Source organism: Mesoplodon bidens (assembly GCF_964165515.1).
Source record: "Mesoplodon bidens genome assembly, chromosome: 15".
Classification (NCBI taxonomy): Eukaryota; Metazoa; Chordata; class Mammalia; order Artiodactyla; family Ziphiidae; genus Mesoplodon; species Mesoplodon bidens.
Genome location: NC_138171.1, coordinates 76,806,093 through 76,829,263, shown reverse-complemented (window position 1 = coordinate 76,829,263; position 23,171 = coordinate 76,806,093). Strand labels below are relative to the sequence as shown.

Here is a 23,171-nt window from a genome sequence, read left to right as displayed (position 1 = left end):
TCCCAAAGCATTAAACCTCAGCATGTTACCCTCCACTAGACAGAGCCTCTTCACACGTCCTCCATACCCTTCAAAGTCAAAGAATTCTTAGACATTTAATCAGTTAGATAACTACTATCTATTTTCTCTCTCAAGCTACACAATGGCTATTAATATTAGTGATGTGAAACTCAATTACTATGATTTTTAAAATCTTGGCATTGTGATCAGAGGGCCTGGCCAAAGGAAAAGAATTTAAAGGGGACAGACAGGCTGGTAAAAGCCATAAGCGCTTCCCATACATAGGAAAGGCTATTACTATAGGGCAACGGACATAAAACTCCCAAGAAATGTACAGTACACACCAAGGTAAATCGTTTCCACTATACCTTGTCATCTCACACATTAAAAAATTATATGCAACTCCTGTGAGAAAAGGCCACTGCTTTCTGAGAAACGGGGGTGGGGGAGGTAGGGGATATGTGTGTGTTAACTTTCCTCGTTAGTATCTGTCAAACATAGGAGAGGTGCCACTATCTTTAAGACTTCATCTGGGATTTGCCAAAGGAAAGTACAGCTTTGTCGGGGGGGAGGGTCTCACCATCTCCTTCTGCCCCCCACCCCTCCCAACACACACACACACACACACGTTATGTGGCAGCCAAACCATTTGAACAATATAAGGCCAGTGTCCCAAGGGTCACATTCGCTACGTGCTAGAATAAGCCACAGTTTTCACTGGGTAAACCGTGAGAACTATAGGTCCCCCATCCAGTTGTCACCATTAGAAACACTGTGACAAAACACACAGATCACTACTGGAATGGCGCTATCTCACGCCGATTATCAATGTAAGGCAGTGACTTTCTCTGCCAGCAGGGCAGGAGTGCCGGCCAGTCCCACCTGCCACCAAGCAGGACTCGTCTTTGGAAGATCTAGTAATAAACAGTCAGTCTTCATAGAGCTGGTAAATGGGCAGGGCTCTCAGCCAATTGGGACAACTCCTTTTACAAAAGTCTTGCAACCACCATCTGATGACAAAGATCTTTCTAGAATCCAAGAGTCCCAGGGGATTTGGTAAAGTTGTTTTGAACTTCCCAGTTCCTGAATATGCAGAAATTTGGGAGCAAAAAGTCTGGATGTAAATGTGAACCAGCCAACTCTAAAGTATAAATGGAGTTGCATCACCATAAAAGCCCCAAGAGAATTGGCATTGTAATTTGAACCTCAGCAATGGCAACGCAGACTTCGTTTTATGAGGAAAAATCTTTGTTTGTTATGTGCTGGGCAGGGGCTTTCAGGAGAAGGCCAGGGTGGGAGAGGAAGCAGCTGACTCACCAGCCAGCAGGGTGGATTTAATAAGGTTTATACTAACAACGAAAAGCCCTTCTAGGTGGTTCAAACTGGCGCTTGACAACCTCTTGGTGTGGTGAAAAGAATCCTAACCTTTTTTTGAAGCTTTGCACATCGGGTTTTTTTGTGTGTTTTAATTTCTTATAAAATTAAAAAATAAACAAAAGATCAGTTATTGCCATTTCAGCAATGTCCATAACAGGTGACTATAACAAGTGGAAACATGATGCATAAAAGTTTACAGATTTTGCTTTCCTTTCCAGTTATTGCAATAAATGATTAGACAAGTCTCCCCAGTTTTTGAGGACGCAGAGTCTCCGGTGTTGTCATTGCTGCTTTAGCACAGTTACGGTAAAAAGTATAAAACTTAAAGTTTCACAAATTTCCAATTCCTGGAAAAATCATCTTTGCTGAAATTGCGGCACGTTCACCAGAGGCCTTGTGGGCACTTGCTTCCATTACTGCCCTTGTAAGCTTCTCGTGTGGATGAAAGCCGAGCAAATGTTTTGATGGAGTACATTATGGGAAGAAATGTAAATAATAACCAAAGCTATTTAAACACATGTGTAAAGAGAAAACACATGTTTCCATGGTGCCCTAGGACACATCTAGGGAAATCCATTTCTCTTTGTAAAGGGCTGTGAATAGAAAAAAACAATGTCTCCATATTAAGAATATTTAGCAGCATGGCAGATTGTTTTAAATGTGCTGTGCTTTTTACTGTGTATCAAAGCGCAGGAGCTCCCAGCTCCTCCCGTTTCAGGCCGAGAAGCCCTTCCATGGCAGCGTCGGCGGCCGCCCACGGCTCCACCTCAAGGGCCGGGGAGGGCAGGGGCGGGTGCTGACACACAGCCAAGGTGACTCCAAAGCTGGGACTCTCTGCCAAGGGCCTATGTTTCATCAGGGCTGACAGCTGTTGGAGAGACGGTAACTTTCATTGTCCCTAATGTCTAAGGAAAGGATGGTCACGTGACTGCGTAAGGACGGTGTTTCGGAGCAAGCTTTCACTGTTTTCTCCGCAAACGCCCGATGGTTTACATGGAGGAAGGGCTGGGCTCAAACGGAAAAGGTTTTCACTTCCAAAATTTCTTTTAAATAGGAAAAGGCCCTTTTTTCAATGGGCTGGGAAAATAAATACAAAGCAAAACAAACAGCACAATATGCGAATGTGCGCTCCTGGGGCCCCTGGGGAGCAGGGCTCACAATCGGGCCTGTGTCTGGAGAGCAGAGAGAAAGCTTTTTTTGGCAGGTACGGCGCATCGGGCGATGGGGAAAGGAGAGGAACGTTTCTCAGACGGAGGGAAGAATAGGAAGAACTTGCTTGTTTTGGCAATTCTCGTCTTTTTCTTGTGCTCCTCCTGTTGTGTGCACACCCGCTGATTTCCTAACATGGTGGTAAAGTGCCCCCCCGCTCCCCAGGATGCTGAGTGGGTGTCGATGGACAGATAGGAGGTCTGTTCATCTGGCCCCGAACATTCACAGAAGATGCCTCAGATGCCACAAGAGAACGAGCTGCACGCTGGCTGGAGATTTAAGCTAAGATTTTATAGGAGCCTTCGGCTTAGAAGAAAAGCCAAATAGAAAGCCAAGGCAGACAGAAACCACAGTGCCCAGGAAAATTTAATCTATTTTACGGCATTTTCCAAAGGGCTGGGTTTCTTACATGTTAACTGCAAGAAAAAGGTTACACAGAATGGAATAATAGGCAGTAAAAAAAAAAAAAAAAAAAAAAGAAAGATTACTGCTCTACAAACAAAGATGTCTTAAAGCCCTAATATTTAGACAGTGTATTGTGGGAAGTGCTTGGAGCTGGAAGATGAGCTCTGTTTGGGGGGTCTATTTCTCCTCTTCTATCTTGTGAGCAGAGAGGAGGGCGTACAAAATCTAAAACAAAGACACCCACATGGTAGCTCGAGCAGAATGCCATTCCTGGCTTCCACATGGTTAAACACAGCTTTGTTTTCATGATTAGAGGAACATTTTATTAAAAAAGAAAACACACACACACACACACACACACACACACACACACTCTCCCCCACTCTCTCTCCCTCCCTCTCTCTCTCTCCCCCCTTAATAGGGATGCTGAAGCAGTGAAGAGAAGCCAGGCATCTTGACAGCCATGTTTTCATGATGCCTCTGACACTTCCTAGTTATGTGACCTCGGGCAAGTTGCCTGAACTCTGAGCTTGGTTCTCATCCTTAAAACCAGGGTTAAGGATGCTGCTAGAAAGGGCTGCCCCAAGATCCACTGTGGGTACACGGAAGCCCCAGCACAGTGCTGGCACCCATCAGGCTGAATCTTGGTAACAGTAACTAGTAGGAGTGGTAACGTTGGAGGGCACTTGTGGTGGGCGGGGCTGGAGGGCAGGCATCTGCAGAAGAGGCAGAAAACACTGCAGCTCACCTGACACTGGGGTAGGATGTGGCTTTGACTTTCTCAAAACCAAATGAGGAAAACCATCTAATAATTCGTAACTCGCAGACCACTTTTACCTCTGCCTTTCGTTGAAGGGGCAAGAGATGGCTACGATGGCGGCAGAGCACAAAGCCTTGGCAAATGAAATGTGACCGGTGAGCACAGCTACAGTTCGTTCCTTTACTTCTTCCAACGCGTGTGCTCCTCCTGAGTGACAGGCTCTGCGCTGGGTGCTGCCCAGGACAGGACCCTTGCCCTCCAGGAGGAGGAAACGATGACTGTGTCACTGTCCAGGCCGCTGGAAAAGGGAGGAGCAGCTCCCTGAGAGGGAAGACGCACCAAGTCAGATAAGGTTCCTTAAGGGAAATGACGCGGGAGCACAGGCCTGCAGGGTGATGCAGAGCTGGCCCAGCGGCGAACAAGGAGGAGAGAGAGTTGTGGGGAGAGGAAGCAGCATGTGCAAAGGCCCAGAGGCAAGAGGAAGCAGCACGTGCAAAGGCCCAGAGGCGAGAAAACATGATGTTCTGGGGGCCTGTCAGTTAGGCTACGGTGCCAAGCTGATAAATGAGGGTTTATCATTTATGCCCCCTGACCAAAGCCATCTGGGACCAGTGACTCCCCTGCCCCTAGAGGAGAGACGCTCCTCCGGAACCCAGCTTCCCACAGGTCTGGATGGGCCGCCCAAGTCTCCAGGTACCAGGCGGTTGGCTTACCCAGCGTTCTCCCAAACAGCCCGACTGCTCAGTGCCTGAAACTGGGATTAAAATGTCCCACCCTGCTCCCCGCCATCACCACAAGGTCATTTTCGTGCTTGCTTAATAAAAAGGTTGATCATGGGAGAACTGGAGTCCCTCTGCTGGAATGCAGCTACAAGGTACATAAAGCTGTACCCCTGGCTAAGCACACACAGCTACAGGACGGCAAGAGAGCACAGGATCCCGTGTGAGACTGTCAGCCTGTGCCAAGTGATGCCCTGCATTCCCTAGAACCCTCCGCACAGGTGGGGGCCCAACATGGGGAGGACACTGCCACCATGGCTCTTCCTGAGTGGACCCTGGGGTTGAGGGACACCCTTAGGGGACTGAGAGCTAGTTGCTGGGAGAACTAATGAGCAGGACAGACATGGCATCTGTAGACCACCACAGCCGAAGAGTGGATGGGTCACCTGGTGACGGGGGGGGGGGGGGCAGAAATTTGTCGTCCACTAAAGCCTGTGGCTGGGTGAGTCACTTGGTCCACTAGAGGGCCATGAGCCAGTGGTAGCCTTGGTAGGAATGCTGTCAGTGGCTTGACCGACAGACATCTTTGGCTTATTGGTTAACTAATACGTCCATGACTCCAAATGAAATGGAGAAGATACCTGGGCCCTACTTAGACTGTACGTTATGGGCTGAACCGTGTCTCTCCGAAATTCTTATGTTGAAGCCCTCACCCTAGAGGTACTCAAAAGGTGACTATATTTGGAAATGGCATTTTTAAAGAGATAATTAAAATGAGGTCATTAGGGTGGGCCCTAATCCAATATGACTGTATAAGAGGTGGACTTTATACGAGGAGGAATTTAGGACACAGATATGTAGAGGGAAAACCGCATGAAGACATGGAGAAAAAGGCCATCTGCGAGCTGAGGAGAGAGGCCTCAGAAGAACCAACCCTGCTGACACCTTGATCTCGAACTTCCAACCCCCAGAAGTGTGAGAAAATAAATTTCTGTTGTTTAGCAGTCTGTGTTATTTTGTTATGACAGCCTTAGCAAGCTAGTACACTGTATAATAGAAAAGAATCTAGGTCTGGTGAATAGGGGTCTGACTTGGGCTACCTTGAAAGACAGCCACAGCTTCTCATCAGACCCAGAACTGAGTCGGTTCGCTGACCCAACCTCTTTGAACAGAGAGCCAGGCACCCAAGTAAGGTCCCCTCAAAAATATTACAAGTACATTCTATAAATTTTCCCCTTGGGATTCTGCAGTTGTTTACTAGGGTACCTGCACAGTGAGAAAAGGGAAATAGCCAGAACTTTTGAGGATGACTGGACGCTAGCTCTGAGACTGTGCTAAGCCTTGGGGTTTCTGGTTGCCACTGTGACCCACCAGAGGGGGATAAATAGAAACCTGGCTTCAATTCATCTGACAAAGGGCCCAGCAGGTCTGTGAAAATCTGTAGTTGTCTTCTCAGCTGTTGAGTATATGACTGAAATAGATTTACTCGGCAAATGACAGAAGGATTGGGACAAGGACATTTGGGGAAAAGTTATACAGAGTGTGAGAATATTTGCATCTGATGTGAATGTTCTCTGAAAGGCCCCATTAAGAGGTTCTTACAATAAGCTGGACCAGATGACCTGCCCCCATGCGTGCTGGCCAGCCTCTTTCCCCAGCTGCCCAAGTACCTGCTCAAGGACCCAGGAGTGATGAGGCCACGGGGGCAAGGATGAACATTATGCTTGGGCTCAACAGCACAGACTTAACTGCATCAAGGCTGAGCCCTGCCAAATGCCCAATTAATCTGAGCCTCCCCACCAACTCTCATATCGCAGGGAGATGGGCTAGCCGTGGAGGGTGGATTATATTAGACCTCTTTCATCACAGAGGCGGCAACAGCTTACCTTCATTGGAATAGACCCTGATTCAGGATTTGGATGTACCCTCTATGACTGCCATGTTTCTGCCAGTCACACCACCCATGCACTTCCTGAAGGCCTCATTCACCATCACCAGTGCAGTGATTCTAACCAAGAAACTCATTTTGCAAAATAAGGCAGTGGGTTCATAAAATTCAGTGGTCCTACCAAGCAATCAAGCCAGGCTCAAATGCAGCTGGCCTTATACGATGGTGAAAAGGTCTACCGAAAATTCAGTTATGATACAAACTGCAAGGCAGGAGAGCTTGTGGAGCTGGGGTGAAGCCCTATAAGATGTATTATGTGCTCTGACCAGCAGACCAACACATTCCCTTGGCCAGAATATGTGTTTCCTGGAACCAGGGAGTGGAAGTGGGAAGTGACCACCTCAGCAAAAAGTGTGCCTTCCATCCTCATGACTCTGCTTCTTTAGTACTCGAGAAAAGACTAGAACAGAGAGGAAAACATGAGTCAGGCTGAAAGTTCAAAGCGCCGTGTAACTGTTTCAGGCTCTTCACGCCACTAGACAAACAGACCAAAGGGCGGCTGAAATGTTGGCTCACGATGGTACAAGAAGAGCAACAAGGTATACGGGTAACACAGAAGGAATATAACGCATTCGACCTAGCAGAGCACATCCAGTGCCAAAACTTAACACAAACTATGGCAACCTCAGAAAGGCAGGACCACTGAGGGCTCAAGTCCCTTAGGAAGGAACGTTTCGGTCACCTCGCCAGGTCAAGAAACCTGATCAGCTGAGTTACTGGCTAAAGACAAAGGGAATATGAAATAAATATTAGAGGAGGGAATATACAAACACCAACTATTTATTTCATGTAAACGACTACAGAAGTTAGAACGATAGCATCTTCCTATATTGTCTTCCTTGCTGTACCACATATATATTTATATATTAACTAAGTTTTTTGTTTTTTTATTCAAGGTATGTTGGCAATAGTTAGCTTTGTCATTTAGTCAATAAGTAAAACAATATGGGCTGTGAATAAACCAAAGGAGGAATAAACATCACTCAGAAATCTCGGGCTTGGAGCTAGGATGTGAGACTTGGGGTTCTCTCTCTTGGAGGAGGTGCTGAGCATATTTTGTCTGTAGTTGGGAGAGTTGTATTGTCAGGCAAAAGCTTGTTGCTATTGTTTGGAAGTTTATGGAAGAAGGAAGCCAACAGGAAAATTTCACTGGATATTTGTAACTCGTATCCACCCACCCAAAACTTCTGCCCATCCTCCCTGCGTTTTGGTAACTTCCCACATTTTTAAAGTCCCACTTTCCCAAGGTAAAAGCCAAACATTTTGCACTCCCTGGCTCACCTGCAACCAGGATACAGCCATGGGATCCTCTCCATGGGATGAGCACAGCGCCATGGCCACAGGCCAGGCCGTCAGGCTCCTGCAGGCTCAGTGCTGGGCTCTGCAGACGGCAGCTGAAAGGGCTCATGAACCAAAGTCGTTCCCCCATCTTGAGGCTGAGGCTGTGCTGTCTGTGTAGACTCAGAATCGGGCTGCCTGGCCCTCCTACAGGTAGATTCTGTTGAACTACCTAATATCTTTAATCAACTTCTTCTCTGCTGAAGAGCCAGACCAATTCCAGCTAGCCTCAAGCAGAAATGAAATTAAACAAAGGATATTAGGTAACTAAGGTTCCTGACCACAAAAGGTTTTAAGCTGGAGACGATCACATTTTTGTTTTCAAAAGGCCACTCTGGCAGCAGAGGCATGGATGAATTGGAAGGGAAATCAGGAGGCTGTGGCAGTGATTCAAGAGCTGATTAATAAGAAGGGCCTTGACCAAGTGAATGACGCAGGGAAAAACAAAAATTTAAGACGAAAAAGGCAAACAACCTGGGCTTCCCTGGTGGCGCAGTGGTTGAGAGTCCGCCTGCCGATGCAGGGGACACGGGTTCGTGCCCCGGTCCGGGAAGATCCCACATGCTGCGGAGCGGCTAGGCCCGTGAGCCATGGCCGCTGTGCCTGCGCGTCCAGAGCCTGTGCTCCACAACGGGAGAGGCCACAACAGTGAGAGGCCCGCGTACCACAAAAAAAAAAAAAAAAAAAAAAAAGGCAAACAACCCAATACAAAGGTAAGCAATAGTTGTAAATATGCAGTTCAGTCAATAAACACATAAAAACAGAAAGATAAAAATCAAAGGGCATGACATCTCTTTTTTTGATTTTTGGCCTGTCAGACTGGCAAAAATTAAAAATACCAGTAACACTCAATATTGGCAAGGCTAAGGGGAAAAATATTAATGAGGTAGAGTTGACAGAATCTGAAGCTAAGTCTTTAAAACAGAAATTTTCTTACAACATTAATTTTTACTAAATCCACTGAAATAACAATTCCAGGTGACTTAAGAAGGCTGAGGCTACTGGCAAATGTCTGTGCTATGCTGTTCGCTGACTGAGTTTTTGCCAGTACTCTTTGTATTCCTCAATATTACATGATTAAGGAAATGGCTTAAAAGCCATTTATGTTATTTTTTTAATAAAGGTAACTCAGAGGATGAAATATATTAATTTTATTAAAGCAATCAGCAAAGTTACCAGCCTGGTGACTTCAGCTCACCCAGCATCATGTGTTAAGTGTCTATCCCATGATGAAGTACGTTATCGTTACTCAGATATGGAAACGGGAAAGGTAAGAAACTCACACAAATAAGGAAGATACCCAATTTACACAAAAGCGAAAACCACACACATTCACCCTACTCACCAAGACAGTAAGAGCAACTCTATTTTCAGGGAACATGAGACACAGAACTAAACAGTGAGGAGGAAACAGGCAAGGCCTTCGTTACAGTTCGCGGCTCTGAAATTCCTTTTGAAGAAAAAGGCATTTAAAGTAAGACTATGGGAGCAGCCGAGAAGAGGCAGTTTCCATTTTTAGTGATGCTGATAATAAACAGTCTGGGATGGGCGGCATCACTATGTATGTCTGCTTCATCCCTGCGGGTGTGCATGTCCTAGAAGATGATGCACCTCGGCCCTCTATGGAAGGCAGTCCTGGGGTAGAGATGGGCGAACAGCGCTCTGACCCTTAGGAAATGAACAGTTTAGTATGAGGTGAAGCAGAGTTACCGGTTTCTGCTCTTGAATTAAGCAGCACGGTCATTTGGAGGCAAAAAAAAAAAAAAAAAAAAAAGAGGCTCTGGGGTGGCAACCCCTCAATCTTTACCAACAAAGAAAGGGAGAAAGGCAGGTAAACTGATTATAAAACAATTATAATACAATGTGACCAATGTTATAAAAGTGCTCTGAGCAAGGAAGACAGGAAATTGAGGAAGACTTTGTAGAAGTAATATTTGAGTTAGGTCTTAAAAGCTGAATACTAGGAGATTTCCGGACAAAAGAGAAACCTGAAAATGTAAAAGCACAGAGGTATAAAGAAGGCAGGTTTGCAGGAAATAGAAAAGTGAGTAGCAGGAAGGGACAAGGCAGGCGAGGTAAGTTACAGCAGGCCTTGACCTTACTAGGAAGAGGAAAGATGTATCCATGTGTGTAATTAATCACTTGTACAAACATTTATTAAGAACCTACTGCAAACCGGAAAATATGCTCCATGCCGGGGATACCACGGATCATAAAAGAGGCAGAACCTGTCTTCTGGCGACCAGCACATTTGTGGAGAGAGCAACATTAATCAAATGGTGTGAACCAAAGTGCAGGATGCTCCTGGGCCTGGAAACAGGGGACCTGTGGACAGGATACGCTTCCCTGGGGTGTGGACTTTGAGCGGAGAGCTGAAGGTGGCAGAGGGCAGGGGAGGACCAGCACTCCAACACGGGCAGAGGCCCCAGGATGAGTGGAAGAATGGGGCTTTGAAAGAGAGGAACTGAGGCTGCTGTGGCTGAAGCATGAAAGAAGGAACAAGGGGCACAAGATGAGGCTGGAGAGGCAGCTACCCCAGAGATCTTGGCCTTCGCCCAGGAGCCCTGGGGAAATCCTGAAGGGCTTTCGGCACAAAGATCAGACCTGTGACGTGAAGGGATTACACTAACTCAAGTGTTGACAGCAGGTGGGGCATCGGCCAGAGCGAGCGCAAGGGCGCCAGCGAGCGTGCTGCTGCAGGTGTTCGAGTGTCCAGCTGAGGCGGGACCATGGACTGCTTGGTGGCAACAGAGAAGAGGACTGGCTCAGGTGGGGACATTGAAAGACATGCTCCGTCAAAGGTTAACTGTTCTCAGAAGCAGAAAGAAGGAAGATGCTGCTTTCACACCGAGTTGGCTTTCGAAGAGGGAGAGGAGTGAGCAGCACACCGTTGCGTCAGCACCCTCCTGCTTTCTTGGGCAATCAACGGCGCTGCTCATCTCCGACAGAGAAGCCCAGCATTCACCCCCACTAGCGGGCATCGGAGGCTCCAGGGGCAAAAAAGGCTTCTCGTTTGTGGTTGTATGTTAAATAAACCAAGTCAGAGGCAAGTGACAAACTGAGAAAAATCTCTTGCAACACACATAACACACAGAGCTTGAATATCCTTAAGGAGCTCTTACAATGTATGAACATTAGAGAGAAATATTATAAAGAAATTGAAGTGTGCAAATATCTAGATCATCAAGGTGTCCACCGTACCATTGTTTACAACAGTGAAAATGTTAGATGCGACTTAAATGTCCCACTGATAAATCAAACTATGGACACAATGGAATTCTATGCAGTCATTAAAAACAGTGATGTGGACCCTGAATGGCCAAAACAATCTTGAAAAACAAGAACAAAGTTGGAAGAGTCACACTTTCTAATTTCAAAACCTACTATAAAGCTATGGTAATCAATACAGTGTGGTATTGGCATAAAGACAGACATATAGACCAACAGAATAGAAGAGAGAGCCCAGAAATAAACTCTCATATTTATGGTCAAATGGTTTTTAATAATGGTGCCAAGGCCACTCAATGGGGCAAAGGACAGGCTTTTCAACAAATGGCACTGGGAAAACTGGATATCCACATGTGGAAGAACAAAGTTGGACCCTTAACTTAAACCATATAAAAGATTAACTCAAAATGAATCAAATACCTAAATGTAAGAGCTAAGTCCATAAAAACTCTTAGAAGAAAAAAATAGGGAAAAGCTTCGTGACACTGAATCCAGCAATGATTTGTTGGATATGACATCAACTGGCTACATCAAAATTAAAAACGTTTGTGTCAAAGGACATTGTCAAACGCTTTGTTTTCTCCATTTCTCTCAGGAGGGAGAAAATATCTGCAAACCATATCTGATAAAAGATTAATATCCAGAATATATAAAGAATTCCTACAACTCAAAAAAATAAACAAACAACCTAATTAAAAAATGGGCCAAGGACATAAACAGACATTTCTCCAAAGATACAGAAATAGTTAATAAGCACATGAAAAGATGGTCAACATCACTAATCATTAAAGAAATGCAAACCCAAACCACAATGTGATACCACTTCACATCTGTTAAATTTTAAAAATGGTGATGTATGTGTTTCAAAGGACTTTCATATTATGTTAGGTGGGATAAAAACAGATTACAAAATTGTATGTACAGTAAGATCACTTTTCTGTTTAAAAACAAACTTCTTGCCCACGTGAGCCCAAGAAAGGCTTTGGGTTTCATCTTGGGGCCAGAACACCATGTGTGCCCTGCCTGTGAGAGAGGCTGGGAAAGTGAGTATTTAGCTCTTCCCTCAGTAGGAGTGGAGGCCAGGGGAGGGGCCAGTTAAGGATGGGGACTGACTAAGCCACTACCACAGTGGAGACAGAGGTCTTGGAACTTTCTCTGCTCCTTTTCCTTCCGTACCAGTTAGAAAGTGACACTAGCCTGGTCTGCTGGAGTACAAAGGATGCAAGCTCCTACGGCTTTTCTCAAGAAGACTTACAGTATTACTAAGCAAAATGCCAGCAAGCGTCATCTAATACAATATTGTTTGGACTGAAAATTCTATTTGTCTGAGGCTTTCGGTTTGAATAAACTTAACCTATCTGCCCACTTATCAGTCGTGCCCAAGTAAACAGCGCAGATTAAGTATGCCTTCAAAGGGGAGGACGTGACACCATTCTTTCCCTAAAGAGGTGTTGCATTAGCATAATCTAGTTCACAGCACTACAGTGCTGTCCTCTGAGGATTAACATGGGTTGACTGTAAGTGTACTACAAAGAGTGCCGTGAAATGCTAACTTAAAATAAAAAAATTTAAAACACCACAATGACAGAGTGGAGAGAACACTGGGCGGGGGGGTCAGGTTCTGCTGCTTGTCACCCAAGTCCTCCTCCATATTCAACGTATCCCTGAATATGCTGAATATGAATCTGTGCATCAGGCACCGAGCTAAGTGCTGGGGGCAGGGAGAGGAGAAGGGAAGATGCCAGATACACGACATAACCTTTGTCCTTGAGAAGATGGTCTTTTATTTGGGCAACCCCCTTAATCTCGCAACCTCAGCTTCTTCACCCATAACTCGAGGATATGACCATTCTCCAAGTGTTATTAGGATAACAGGGTGGGATATTTCAACCTCAGTAGCCTTGACATTTCGGGGGATAGTGTCTTGCTGTGGGGAGCTGCCCTGGGCACTGTAGGATATATAGTGGCGTCCCTGGCCTCTACCCACCAGATGCCAGTAGCTCCCCACCATAGTTATGACAACCCAGACTGTCACAGACATTTCCAAATGTCCCCTGGGGCAAAAGCACCCCCAGGTGAGAACTTCTGAAATAGGGTGACATAAATGAAAGCATTTAGAAAAGCATAAAGCCCCAAACCAAGTCAGTGTTAACGTAAACCCAGCTGTAAGACTACTTGTCAAAAAAAAAAAATTCCTTTAAAGAATTTATAGCTTCCTTAGGAATGTTTTATTTTCTATTTTTATGTATTTTGCCTACCATTAAAAGCCCTTCAGGGCTTTCTGGTTAATTTTCTTTACCTAATGAAAGCATCTTCAATAGAACATATTTTAAAAAAATCACTGTACTAACGTGACAGTCAGAGTCAAACATAACTGCCATCTCTACAAAGCAGAAATTTTATCCAAAATCAAAGTACTCCATTCCTACCTTTTAAGGACAAGGGACTGGATCTTGTGAATTCTGTATTTGACGGCCTGTGCTGTTTACGAACTCCTAAGTATTCCTTCACTCTTGAATCAATGGTTTCTTTTAACAGTAAACAGACTTCCTAAAGTAAATCAGAAAATTAGATATAACTTTCTAATTTAATGCAATGCACAAAAAGTCAATGTCATGCATATTTAAAAGCCAAAATCGAACATTTCACTTTGTTTGCTTTTTAAATTAGCTATGAATGAATAAAGGAATCTTATATGTGCTCATGGATAACACTGCAGATTTAAATTTGCCACTGAGCTTTGCTGGAAACCATGATGTTGGCTTACTCTGTGATATAAGAAATACATTTCATTTCTCTCTGCTTCAGTTTCACATTTCTAAAAGGAAGATAAAAACACTTAAATGTAAAAATCAGGGCGATGAGGTGACAAAATCAGAGAGGTAAAGACTGTTTTCGTGTAAATATCAAGCCGTGGGATTGTGACAAACAGAAGAGAGAAGTCAAACAGAGCCAACTCTGGATGGAGATGGTAGCCCCAGAGCCAGGCCCACCGGGTGGGGACTGTGGACCGGGAGAGGCTGGGAACCAAGGCACAGTCAGAGGGAACCCTGACCCCAAAGCAGTCAACAGGGGGCAGCCCCCCGTGCTTTCATATGGGGACACAAGGCACAGTGATACCAGATCTTCCAATTTGTTTAAGAGGAACTAGAGACAGTGATTTTTATACAAAAATTTCCCACTTTTCAAACTTGGTTCAAAAAACTTTTAATACCCAACCGCCATAATTCATTAGTTTCTGGGATTTACAAATCTACTAAAAAGGAATAGCACCGAGTGGTGGGTTGAATAGAGAACTGGAAATCAGGAGTCTGATTTTCTTCTCATACTTGTTGATGATACTGTATATACTTTTGTGAAAACTGCACTATGTTCACCTATTCATGATAAAAATAATTTAACTTCTTATATTGCTCAAAAGTAGACTAATATTTATTAGGCAACAGAAACACAGGGTTTTACTTCAATGTCAGCATCCCATATGACTAGCAAATTTCTGGAGCTACCGTTTTACGTATCGGTGTTATTGATAAAAAGAAAAACAAAACTTTAAAAGTCCAACCACACAATGGGATGACACTGCCCATTCCAGCTACACTAGAAGAAAAATGTTACCTGATGTAGGGAAAGGAAAAAATTGCCCACAAATCTAAATTTCTTAACTGAGATTAAGAGCTGATGCATAAGGATGGGTAATTCTGGTTCAGTTCCCAAGGACTCTGCAGAAGGCTCAGAGTTTCCAGGTCGCCTCAAACCTGTTTCACTGGTTTCTGGCGATGCCATCTCAGGTTGATCTCTTAGAATCTTCATAAATTAAAATGAGGACAGAGTTGTAAGCTCCTTCAAAGGGCAACGAGAGCCAAACTTTTCTTTTGTTGCAAATACGTGTACGCCTCACACAGTACAGAGGACTCTTGACTTAATTGACAAACATGAGTTTCTTGACAAAATACAAACACGGGTCTCCTCTCTCCTGCTCTCATTTTGCGGCCCAAAGATGCAGTGCCTTGTGGAATACAGCCGTATTCGTTTACAGTTAGGGTTTTGGCATTGTTCATGCAATAGAAAGGCAGCCTTGTCTCATACTGTTGTTTTAACAATTAAAGAATTCTGCTTCACATGCAGGGTTCAACGATGACTGAGCTAGAAACTATGTGAAAGACATACATGGAAACAAGGATTGTTAAAATTTGGCCATAAATGCCCTATAAGGCCAGAACTAAAAATAGTATGACAAAAATAAAGCCAAGGCCCATACACACAAACTCTCTCCCTAGAGTTACGGGGCTTTCCTTCCATGAGTCAGGTTTGACAAATGGAAGGTAGAGAGTGTGCGCTGTGGTCGAGATACCCTAGTAACTGACCACACTGCACTTGGCGAAGTGTTCTCTTCAGAACCAGAGCAAGGGGAGAAAAGACAAATTCCCAGCTAAATTGGAGGCGTGGCAAGAAGGCCAAGTTCGAATCAAGGAGCAAGAGAGAGATGTGCCCAACATCTCCAGGCTAACAGGGGTCCATGTGTGCTTCCCCAGGTTTACAAACGGAACGGTTTGAGTTCAATTGTTTGGGTACAAAGACTACTCATGCTGGACTCAAAATAAACACATGTTTAATACATGTAATTAGTTCCTTTTCCTGAAAAGGAACTGGATATTCTTAAGACTTTCACTACGCAAAGCGACTGTTAAAATGCAATCAAACTGATTGCTCATGAAATCCCAGTCTCGAGATAATCTAATGATTAAAAAAACTGAACATAGGCTAAAGTCATATCCTCAACTAGCTTTTCTCCTTTCTTATACACACACACACACACACACACAAATTATCCCAGAGCGATTTTAACGTCAGTGAACACACTTTGAAGGAACGAATTCAGTAAAAGCCACAAACTATCTACTTTGCTTTGAGAGGGAAACTCAGCTTGCTGGCACTGCATCGGAGCTCTGCAGGTCTAATCGTGCTCTGAGCATCTTGCTAAGTCACGCCCTGCTGCCCGGACATAGGTACGAGGTGGAGCAGCACAGTTGCTTGTGGCACCCTGGAAAATTCTAGCCTTACGCTTTGGCTAGGAAGTGAGTCACATACCCACAGATTTATTGTAAAGCCTTCCAAATCAACTGAATCTTGGCAAAATTGACTAAATATCAGCAAAAAAGGTTTAAGGTCGCGGTGGCAGAGCTGGGAGAGAATAGAGGAAAATGGAATGGTGGATTCTAGGATGCTGTTAATGTAAGTCAAACTTTTTGGGTGGGGTCCCCTGGGGTGCATATTAGTCACTTTGGGGAAACGAATTAACTGTTTTGAATCATAGGGACGTGTGTTGAGAAGCCAAAGCTTGGAATGACATGAAGGTGAGTTGTAGAAGGAGATGCTGGCCTATCAAACGTTAAGCCCTGAAGAGTACGGTTCACGGCTATTTACTTGAATGAAAATCCCATCATACAGAATCTTGTGCCTTCTTGCTCCAGCTTCAGGCCACTGGATATCCTTCGCAAAATTAGGACAACAAAGTCCTGATAATATTATTATCTCCTGACTGAAAATGTATCACTTATAAATTTTCTTTTGGGAGTTTTCTTTTCTAGTTATCTCCAAAAGCTGACTGAAAACAGTTATCACAGTAAAGGCGTAAAAAAGTGGTATAAAAAAGTACCACTATCACTAGTTTCTTCTCCATATACTACCTTTTAGTAAAATGCATTTTTATTTCTAGCTCTAAAAAGCTGTTGTGACCAACGGATATCATGGAAGACACCAAGGGCTCTAACTTCTGGAAAGTTATGTGAAAGCCACAGGCTCACTGTCCTGCTCTCCTATAAGCAGGGATCTGGAGAAGGGAGCCAAGCACATGCTGAGAGCTAGAGGCACCTTCTCACCCTCTGCCACAGTGGCACTTGGGTGGGACCTTGGAAACTGAGAGCCGGGAGTGACTCAGCCAGGGTCTGGGAGAACCCCTTCATCTACAGAGGAGGAGGCTGGGGCCCTGGAGGTCCAACATCGCCACCCTGTCACATGACCACTTCCTTTACTGACTGAGCATCAGCTTAGTGACTGGCCACGGCGAGAGGAGGGCCGTGATCAACCATCTCTACACTTTGTCAAAGGATCACACGGTGCAGAAGAGGATTTCAGGCCGGTGAGAAAGACCAGCTTTGTGTCAACCCCACACCTGCTCCAGGTGCTCAGTCCATCCTTTACGGCCAGCCAGGATTACAGTCCCTGCTTACCTGGAAAAGTCACTTTAACTTCTTTTTTTTTTTTCCTTTTGCGGTACGCGGGCCTCTCACTGTTGTGGCCTCTCCCGTTGCAGAGCACAGGCTCTGGACGTGCAGGCTCAGTGGCCATGACTCACGGGCCCAGCCGCTCCGCGGCATGTGGGATCCTCCGAGACCGGGGCACGAACCCGTGTCCCCCGCATCAACAGGCGGACTCTCAACCACTGCGCCACCAGGGAAGCCCCAACTTCTTCTTTTTTTAATACAAAGAACCCTTTCCCCCAAACAAAGAGGTAGGAAATTTCTGGTTTAAATACTAGAATAGCAAAGGAAATAGATAGATGTGTCCATTTCCGAAGAAACAGCAACAACAAAAAAGCAGGTGTATGTCTGTTGTGGGGAACACAACTGCTTTTCAAGGATTAAATAGCACTCAAGATTTATTGTCCATTAATGAAAATGAAAGCTGGAAAAAGAGCTAATATTCCTTTTAAGAGCAGCTCCTTGCATTTAAAATAGTGAAAAGTTTTAAGGACAGCACAGGGAACTATATTCAGTATCATGTAATAGGACTTCCCTGGTGGCGCAGTGGTTAAGACTTCGCCTGTCAAGCAGGGGACATGGGTTCAATCCCTGGTCCAAGAAGATCCCATGTGCCGCGGAGCAACTAAGCCCGTGCGCCACAACTACGGAGCCTGAGCTTTAGAGCCCGCGTGCTGCAACTCCTGAAGCCCGAGTGCCACAACTACTGAAGCCCATGCTCCTAGAGCCTGTGCTCCGTGACAAGAGAAGCCACTGCAATGAGAAGCCCATGCACCTCAACGAAGAGTACCTCCCGTTTGCCACAACTAGAGAAAGCCTGCACACAGCAACAAAGACCCAATGCAGCCAAAAAAGAAGGAAAAAAAAAAGAAAAAAGAATGAACTAATTCCACTACTAATGAAATAAACAAATCCTGAAAGAATTTATTTAAAAAAATCATGTAATAACCTGTAACGGAAAAGAATCTGAAAAAGAATACGTGTGTGTGTGTGTGTGTGTTTGTATGTATAACTGAATCACTTTGCTGTACAACTGAAACACCTTAAATCAACTATACTTCAATTTTAAAAAATAGTGAAAAGTTTTCTGGTACCTCTTTCTTCTGTTCAGAAAACCAGCTGGTATCTTTGTTTGAACCTTGCGGAGATATATGAAGATCCACCAGGACAGCAAAATTCCCACACTGAAAGACATTAATGGCAGAGTTAGCTCACGCCCAGCAAACAATGAGAGAAAATCTCACAAATTCCTATGTGGTTGCTCATGATGAAACAGCAACAAAGTTCACTACTGGACAGAAACGTTAATATGGGGCGGGGTAAAACTCATAACCCGATGCTTTCTGCAAGTTTATAATTTATGCTAGAAATGCTAGGGAGAAATTTAATCAGGATAGGAAAGACAAAATATCTATCTCTGGGCCGCACCTTCAAGGAGGATGCCCAGAAATCTGGCAGCAGTTGGAAGGCTATTAAACACTGAGAAAAGTTAAATAGGTCGGTACGAGGTAGGCTCCAGAAAAGAATGAGTCCGTGGATGGCCAGGGGAATTCTTTCTTCCAGATAGGCGAGAACAGACAGAAGTTACTGCATTTTTAGACAGACAAAAGGACTGGCTGGGACCGTACATCTTGGACTAGAAGTAGAAGCACGGACAAATGAAAAAGAACCAAAGAGCAGAAGGTAGATGCTGAGCGACAGTTATGAAAACTACATGAGTTTTATTAAAATATGCTACAAAACTGTACAAAGCCTGTCTCCTTTCTTATTTGGTAGGCTAGAGCTGTCTAGCACTTTGGAAAAAATGGAAATCTTCTCTATCTGCACTGTTCAACAGGGAAGCCAATAGCCTTATGTGGTTACTGTGCACTTGAAATGTGGCTATGGTGACTGAGAAGCTGAACTTTTTATTTTATTTAATTTCAATCTAATTTAAACAGCCACATGTAGCTAGCAGCTCTGAGGCATGGCTACAGACCCTGTAAAAACGTGTAGCTTCATAAACCCTCATACCGTATGAGTAAAGTAATCTGAGAATCTCAAGATAACTGTGGATGAACTAACTTAGAAAAGCACCGTGGGTTGCTTTATGGCCAGCAGGGGAAGTCATTTTTGTACCTCTTTGGCTAAACAATTTTTTTAAAATTCTGTGCTATAATTCAGTGGTGAAAAAAATATATTTTTTCAACAAACGGTGTGAGAATACCAGATATAATATGGAAGGAAAATGAAACTCGACACCTACCTCACACCGTACACAGAAATTGATTTGAGATGAATCACAGACCTAAATGTAAAAAACCAAATCTATCTTCCCAAACTTGGGGTAGAAAAAGATTTCTTAGACAGGATCCAGAAAGCACTAATTATAAAAGAAAAAAATCAGCACGCTGGACTTGATCAAAATTAAAAACTTCTGCTCATCAAAAGACACCATTAATAAAATGGATATGTATGCCATAGACTGTGAGAAAATATCCATAAATGCACGTGTCTGACATAAAGGACTGGTGTCTAAAATATGTAAAAAATACTTCTACAAATTGACGTTAAAAAAACAAAACAACACAAGCTTGAACAGACAATTCACAATTAAGATAAACAACTGGTGAACAGGTACATGAAAAAAAGTGTACAACATCATCGCTTATCAAGCAAATACAAATTAACACTGCCAAGAGATACAACTACACACCTACTACAACAACTGCAGTGAAAAAGACTGACGCACACCAAATGTTGGTAAGGATGGGGAGTGACCCAAACTCACACACTGCTAGTGGCAATGGAAAACGGTTCAACCACCCTGGCAAATATTTGTCAGTTTCCTACAGTTAAACACATATTTATTTTACCATCTGAGCCAGCAATTCCACCTCAGGTATTTACCTGCGAGAGATGAAACATATGTGCACACAAAGAAATGTACACAAACGTGTGTGGATGTTTTATTTGCAAGAATCGAAATGGAAGACAACCCGAAAGCCTCTCACCAGGAGAACAAACAAACTGTGGTATATTCATGCAATGGAACCCTCCTCACCAAACTACTGATCCGCTCAACACAGACTAATATCAATAACGTTGCACTGAGCAAAGCCAGGCTAAAACACATACTGCATGATTCCATTTATATAAAGTTCTAGAAACGCAAAATTAAATCTATGGTCAAAGAAATCAGCACAGTGATTGCTCAGGGAGAAACTGACTGGGGAATGTTCTATGTCTTGTTATACAATTAAGATCAGTTCGTTTCCCTGGATATACGTTACATATCAATAATAAATGACTTTTTAAGAACTGTGTAAAAATACACTCTTATTTGTTGACAGATATTTAAAATGTAAGTATTATGTCCTTGAAAATGTGTGGGTATTTGGGGGGAGAACAAAGTGAACTTCCCTGGGTAATACATCATAAAATATAATGAAAAATGGTCTCCTACAATGTCAAACAGTGCAATGTCACCCACAGAACTACAGTTTAGTGAGCTGCAACCAGCATTTTATTTTAAGGAAAGAGAAATGGGATAAGAAAAATACCAATGTGTCACATGGTAAAGTTAAGTCTTGTTTTGTGAAACTTAGGTATGAGTGTACTGAGTTATGATATAAAGCCTATTTCTCACTGTGGGTTGTGGTCAAAAATGTTTGAAAACCATATTCAAATACACTGTTATTTTAAAAGTTTCTTCCATGTTGATTATCGATTTAACCTTTAAGGAGTATGCTGCCACCAGGTGGAGGTCTCATGTCACAACTACAGGATCTTAGCCAGGGATTATTAACCTTTCATGTGCCACGGACCTCTTTGTTCAGTTGTGAAGCTGATGAAACCTGTGCATAATAATGTTTTTAAATGCATGGAGACACAATGCATAGGAGTAAAAAGAAAGCCAATTATACTGAAGTACAGTTACCCATATTAAAAAAAATTGTAATATAGTAATGGATGTACTTGTTCAATAAGGCATTGGACCTTGTCACACAGTGGTGGATCTAAAAACTACTATAAATCCAAAGTAGTGATAAGCATAAATGACATTTTCAGATATCTGCCACAATTATAATGCAACACGAAAAGAGCTGTGATTTCTAATGGTAACAAACATTGCTAATACTATTGTGTTCTGAATATTTCATTCATAATAAAAACAAAATTTATTAGAACTTGGTCAAAGTAAAGATGCAACTTTTTTCCCATCCAAGTTCACTGACCCTCTGAATTCTCTCACAGGCCTGTTGAGGCTCCACGGATCCCAGAACAAGAGCCCCTCCAAAGAGGTGAGACATGCCTCATGCACATTCTACTGGGTTTCCTGTGGGTGTTCCACCCTGACTGTTCAGTCAGACCAAGTTCTCTGCTACCCCTTTGTCATCAGCAAAGATGATTTTTTAAATTAAAAAAAAAAGTGACGTTTGAACAACCTGAACTGATACTATGTAATAGTATCCTTCTAAAAAATTGAATGATAAGATCCAATTTGGTATTTTTTCATCATTTTAGCTCTGATCACAAGGAAGCTAGTCTGTTTGATTATAAGAAGACTGATTAGAATGTCTTTTTTTTTTTTTAAATAAATCATTGAATCCCACTCTGGTGCTCAAACCTTCCCGGGCTTCCCGCCAGACTCCCCGCTCCCCAGCGGGGCTCTCCCTCTGCAGCCAGCCTTCTGAGTTTTCCGGCAAGAGCTCTCTCCAGCTCCCACAGTAATCAGAGATATTTTGCCTTTCTGAAGTTCCCTGCTCTCAAAGCTTTGCTTCTTTTCTCCCATGAGTAAACAGAAGTGAAAAAAAAAAAAAAAGAAAGAGAGAAAGAAAAAGAACACCACCCCTGACTGCTGCTGGCAGCACAGCCCCTCCTGCCCCTTAATTAGGGGCCATTTCTTCTCTACTCTTCCAGGCAGAGCAGCACAGTCAGCATCACTGGGCTCTCAGGCCAGAGCTGCTCACGCTACACAGGCCACGTTACCTCCCCCTCACAGCCCAGCAGCTACGAGAGGAAGCTCAGCATCCCACGCCTGGGCTGGGAACCAACCGGCTGGGGGCCGGTCCGGCTTCCTCCTCCTCCACCCAGAGGTTTCGGCCAAAAACCTGGGAGTCACCCCTAACTCCTCCCTTCCCTCACCCTCAGTCACCACACCTAGTGGATTTGGCTTCTTCAAGAGCTAAACACACCCCTCCTCTCTGGCTCTCCAGCTCACGTCATCTCCCACTTGGAACATCAGGGCCACTTCTCGGAGTCCTGGATGAACTCCCCAGCCTCCACCAGAGCCACGCCTGCCGCAGAGAGGATGCCGAGGCTCCAAGTCTCTGATGAGGCCCGCTCCCCACTGTTTCCCGCTGCTCCTGGGCACATGCTCTCTGCCCTTTGCTTCCAGAGCACCTCGATGCCCCCGTGCCCAGTGGGCTCTCACGCATCCTCAAACCCTCGCACGAGTGCGGCCATCCCCATGGAGCTTTTCTGAACAGTTTGCCACTCCCTCCTCCGGATCAGCAATGCTTCCCGTGCTTATTTCTGCATTCAGTGGCTGGTCCATGTAGGGGCCTCCGCTGCCAGACCTCAGGGGTGACAGGGTCCACACCTCAGTCCCTCTGCATCCCAGGGATCAGCACAGTGCCAGCTCACAGTAAATGCTTAATATTTAGTGGAAGGAAGGGAGGGACGAAGGGAGGGAGGGAGGAAGGAAGGAAGGGAAGGAGGGAGGGAGGGAGGAAGGAAGGAGGGAAGGAGGGAGGGAGGGAAGGGAGGAGGGAAGGAAGGAAGGAAGGAAGGAGGGAAGGAGGGAGGGAGGGAGGGAAGGGAGGAGGGAGGGAGGGAAGGGAGGAGGGAAGGAAGGAAGGAAAGAAGGAAGGAAGGAAGGAAGGAGGGAAGGAGGAAAGGAGGGAGGGAGGGAAGGGAGGAGGGAAGGAAGGAAGGAAGGAGGG

At 44.4% G+C, this 23,171-nt stretch overlaps 1 protein-coding gene across 1 annotated transcript in view; it reads right to left on the bottom strand.

Moving 5' to 3' along the window:
* Positions 1-23,171, bottom strand: part of SLX4IP (SLX4 interacting protein) — a 190,725-nt gene that overhangs the window by 50,481 nt on the left and 117,073 nt on the right. Inside the window, 2 exon segments of the mRNA XM_081255852.1 lie at positions 13,414-13,534; positions 18,339-18,428. Of these exon segments, the coding sequence (XP_081111978.1) occupies positions 13,414-13,534; positions 18,339-18,428 (211 nt within the window).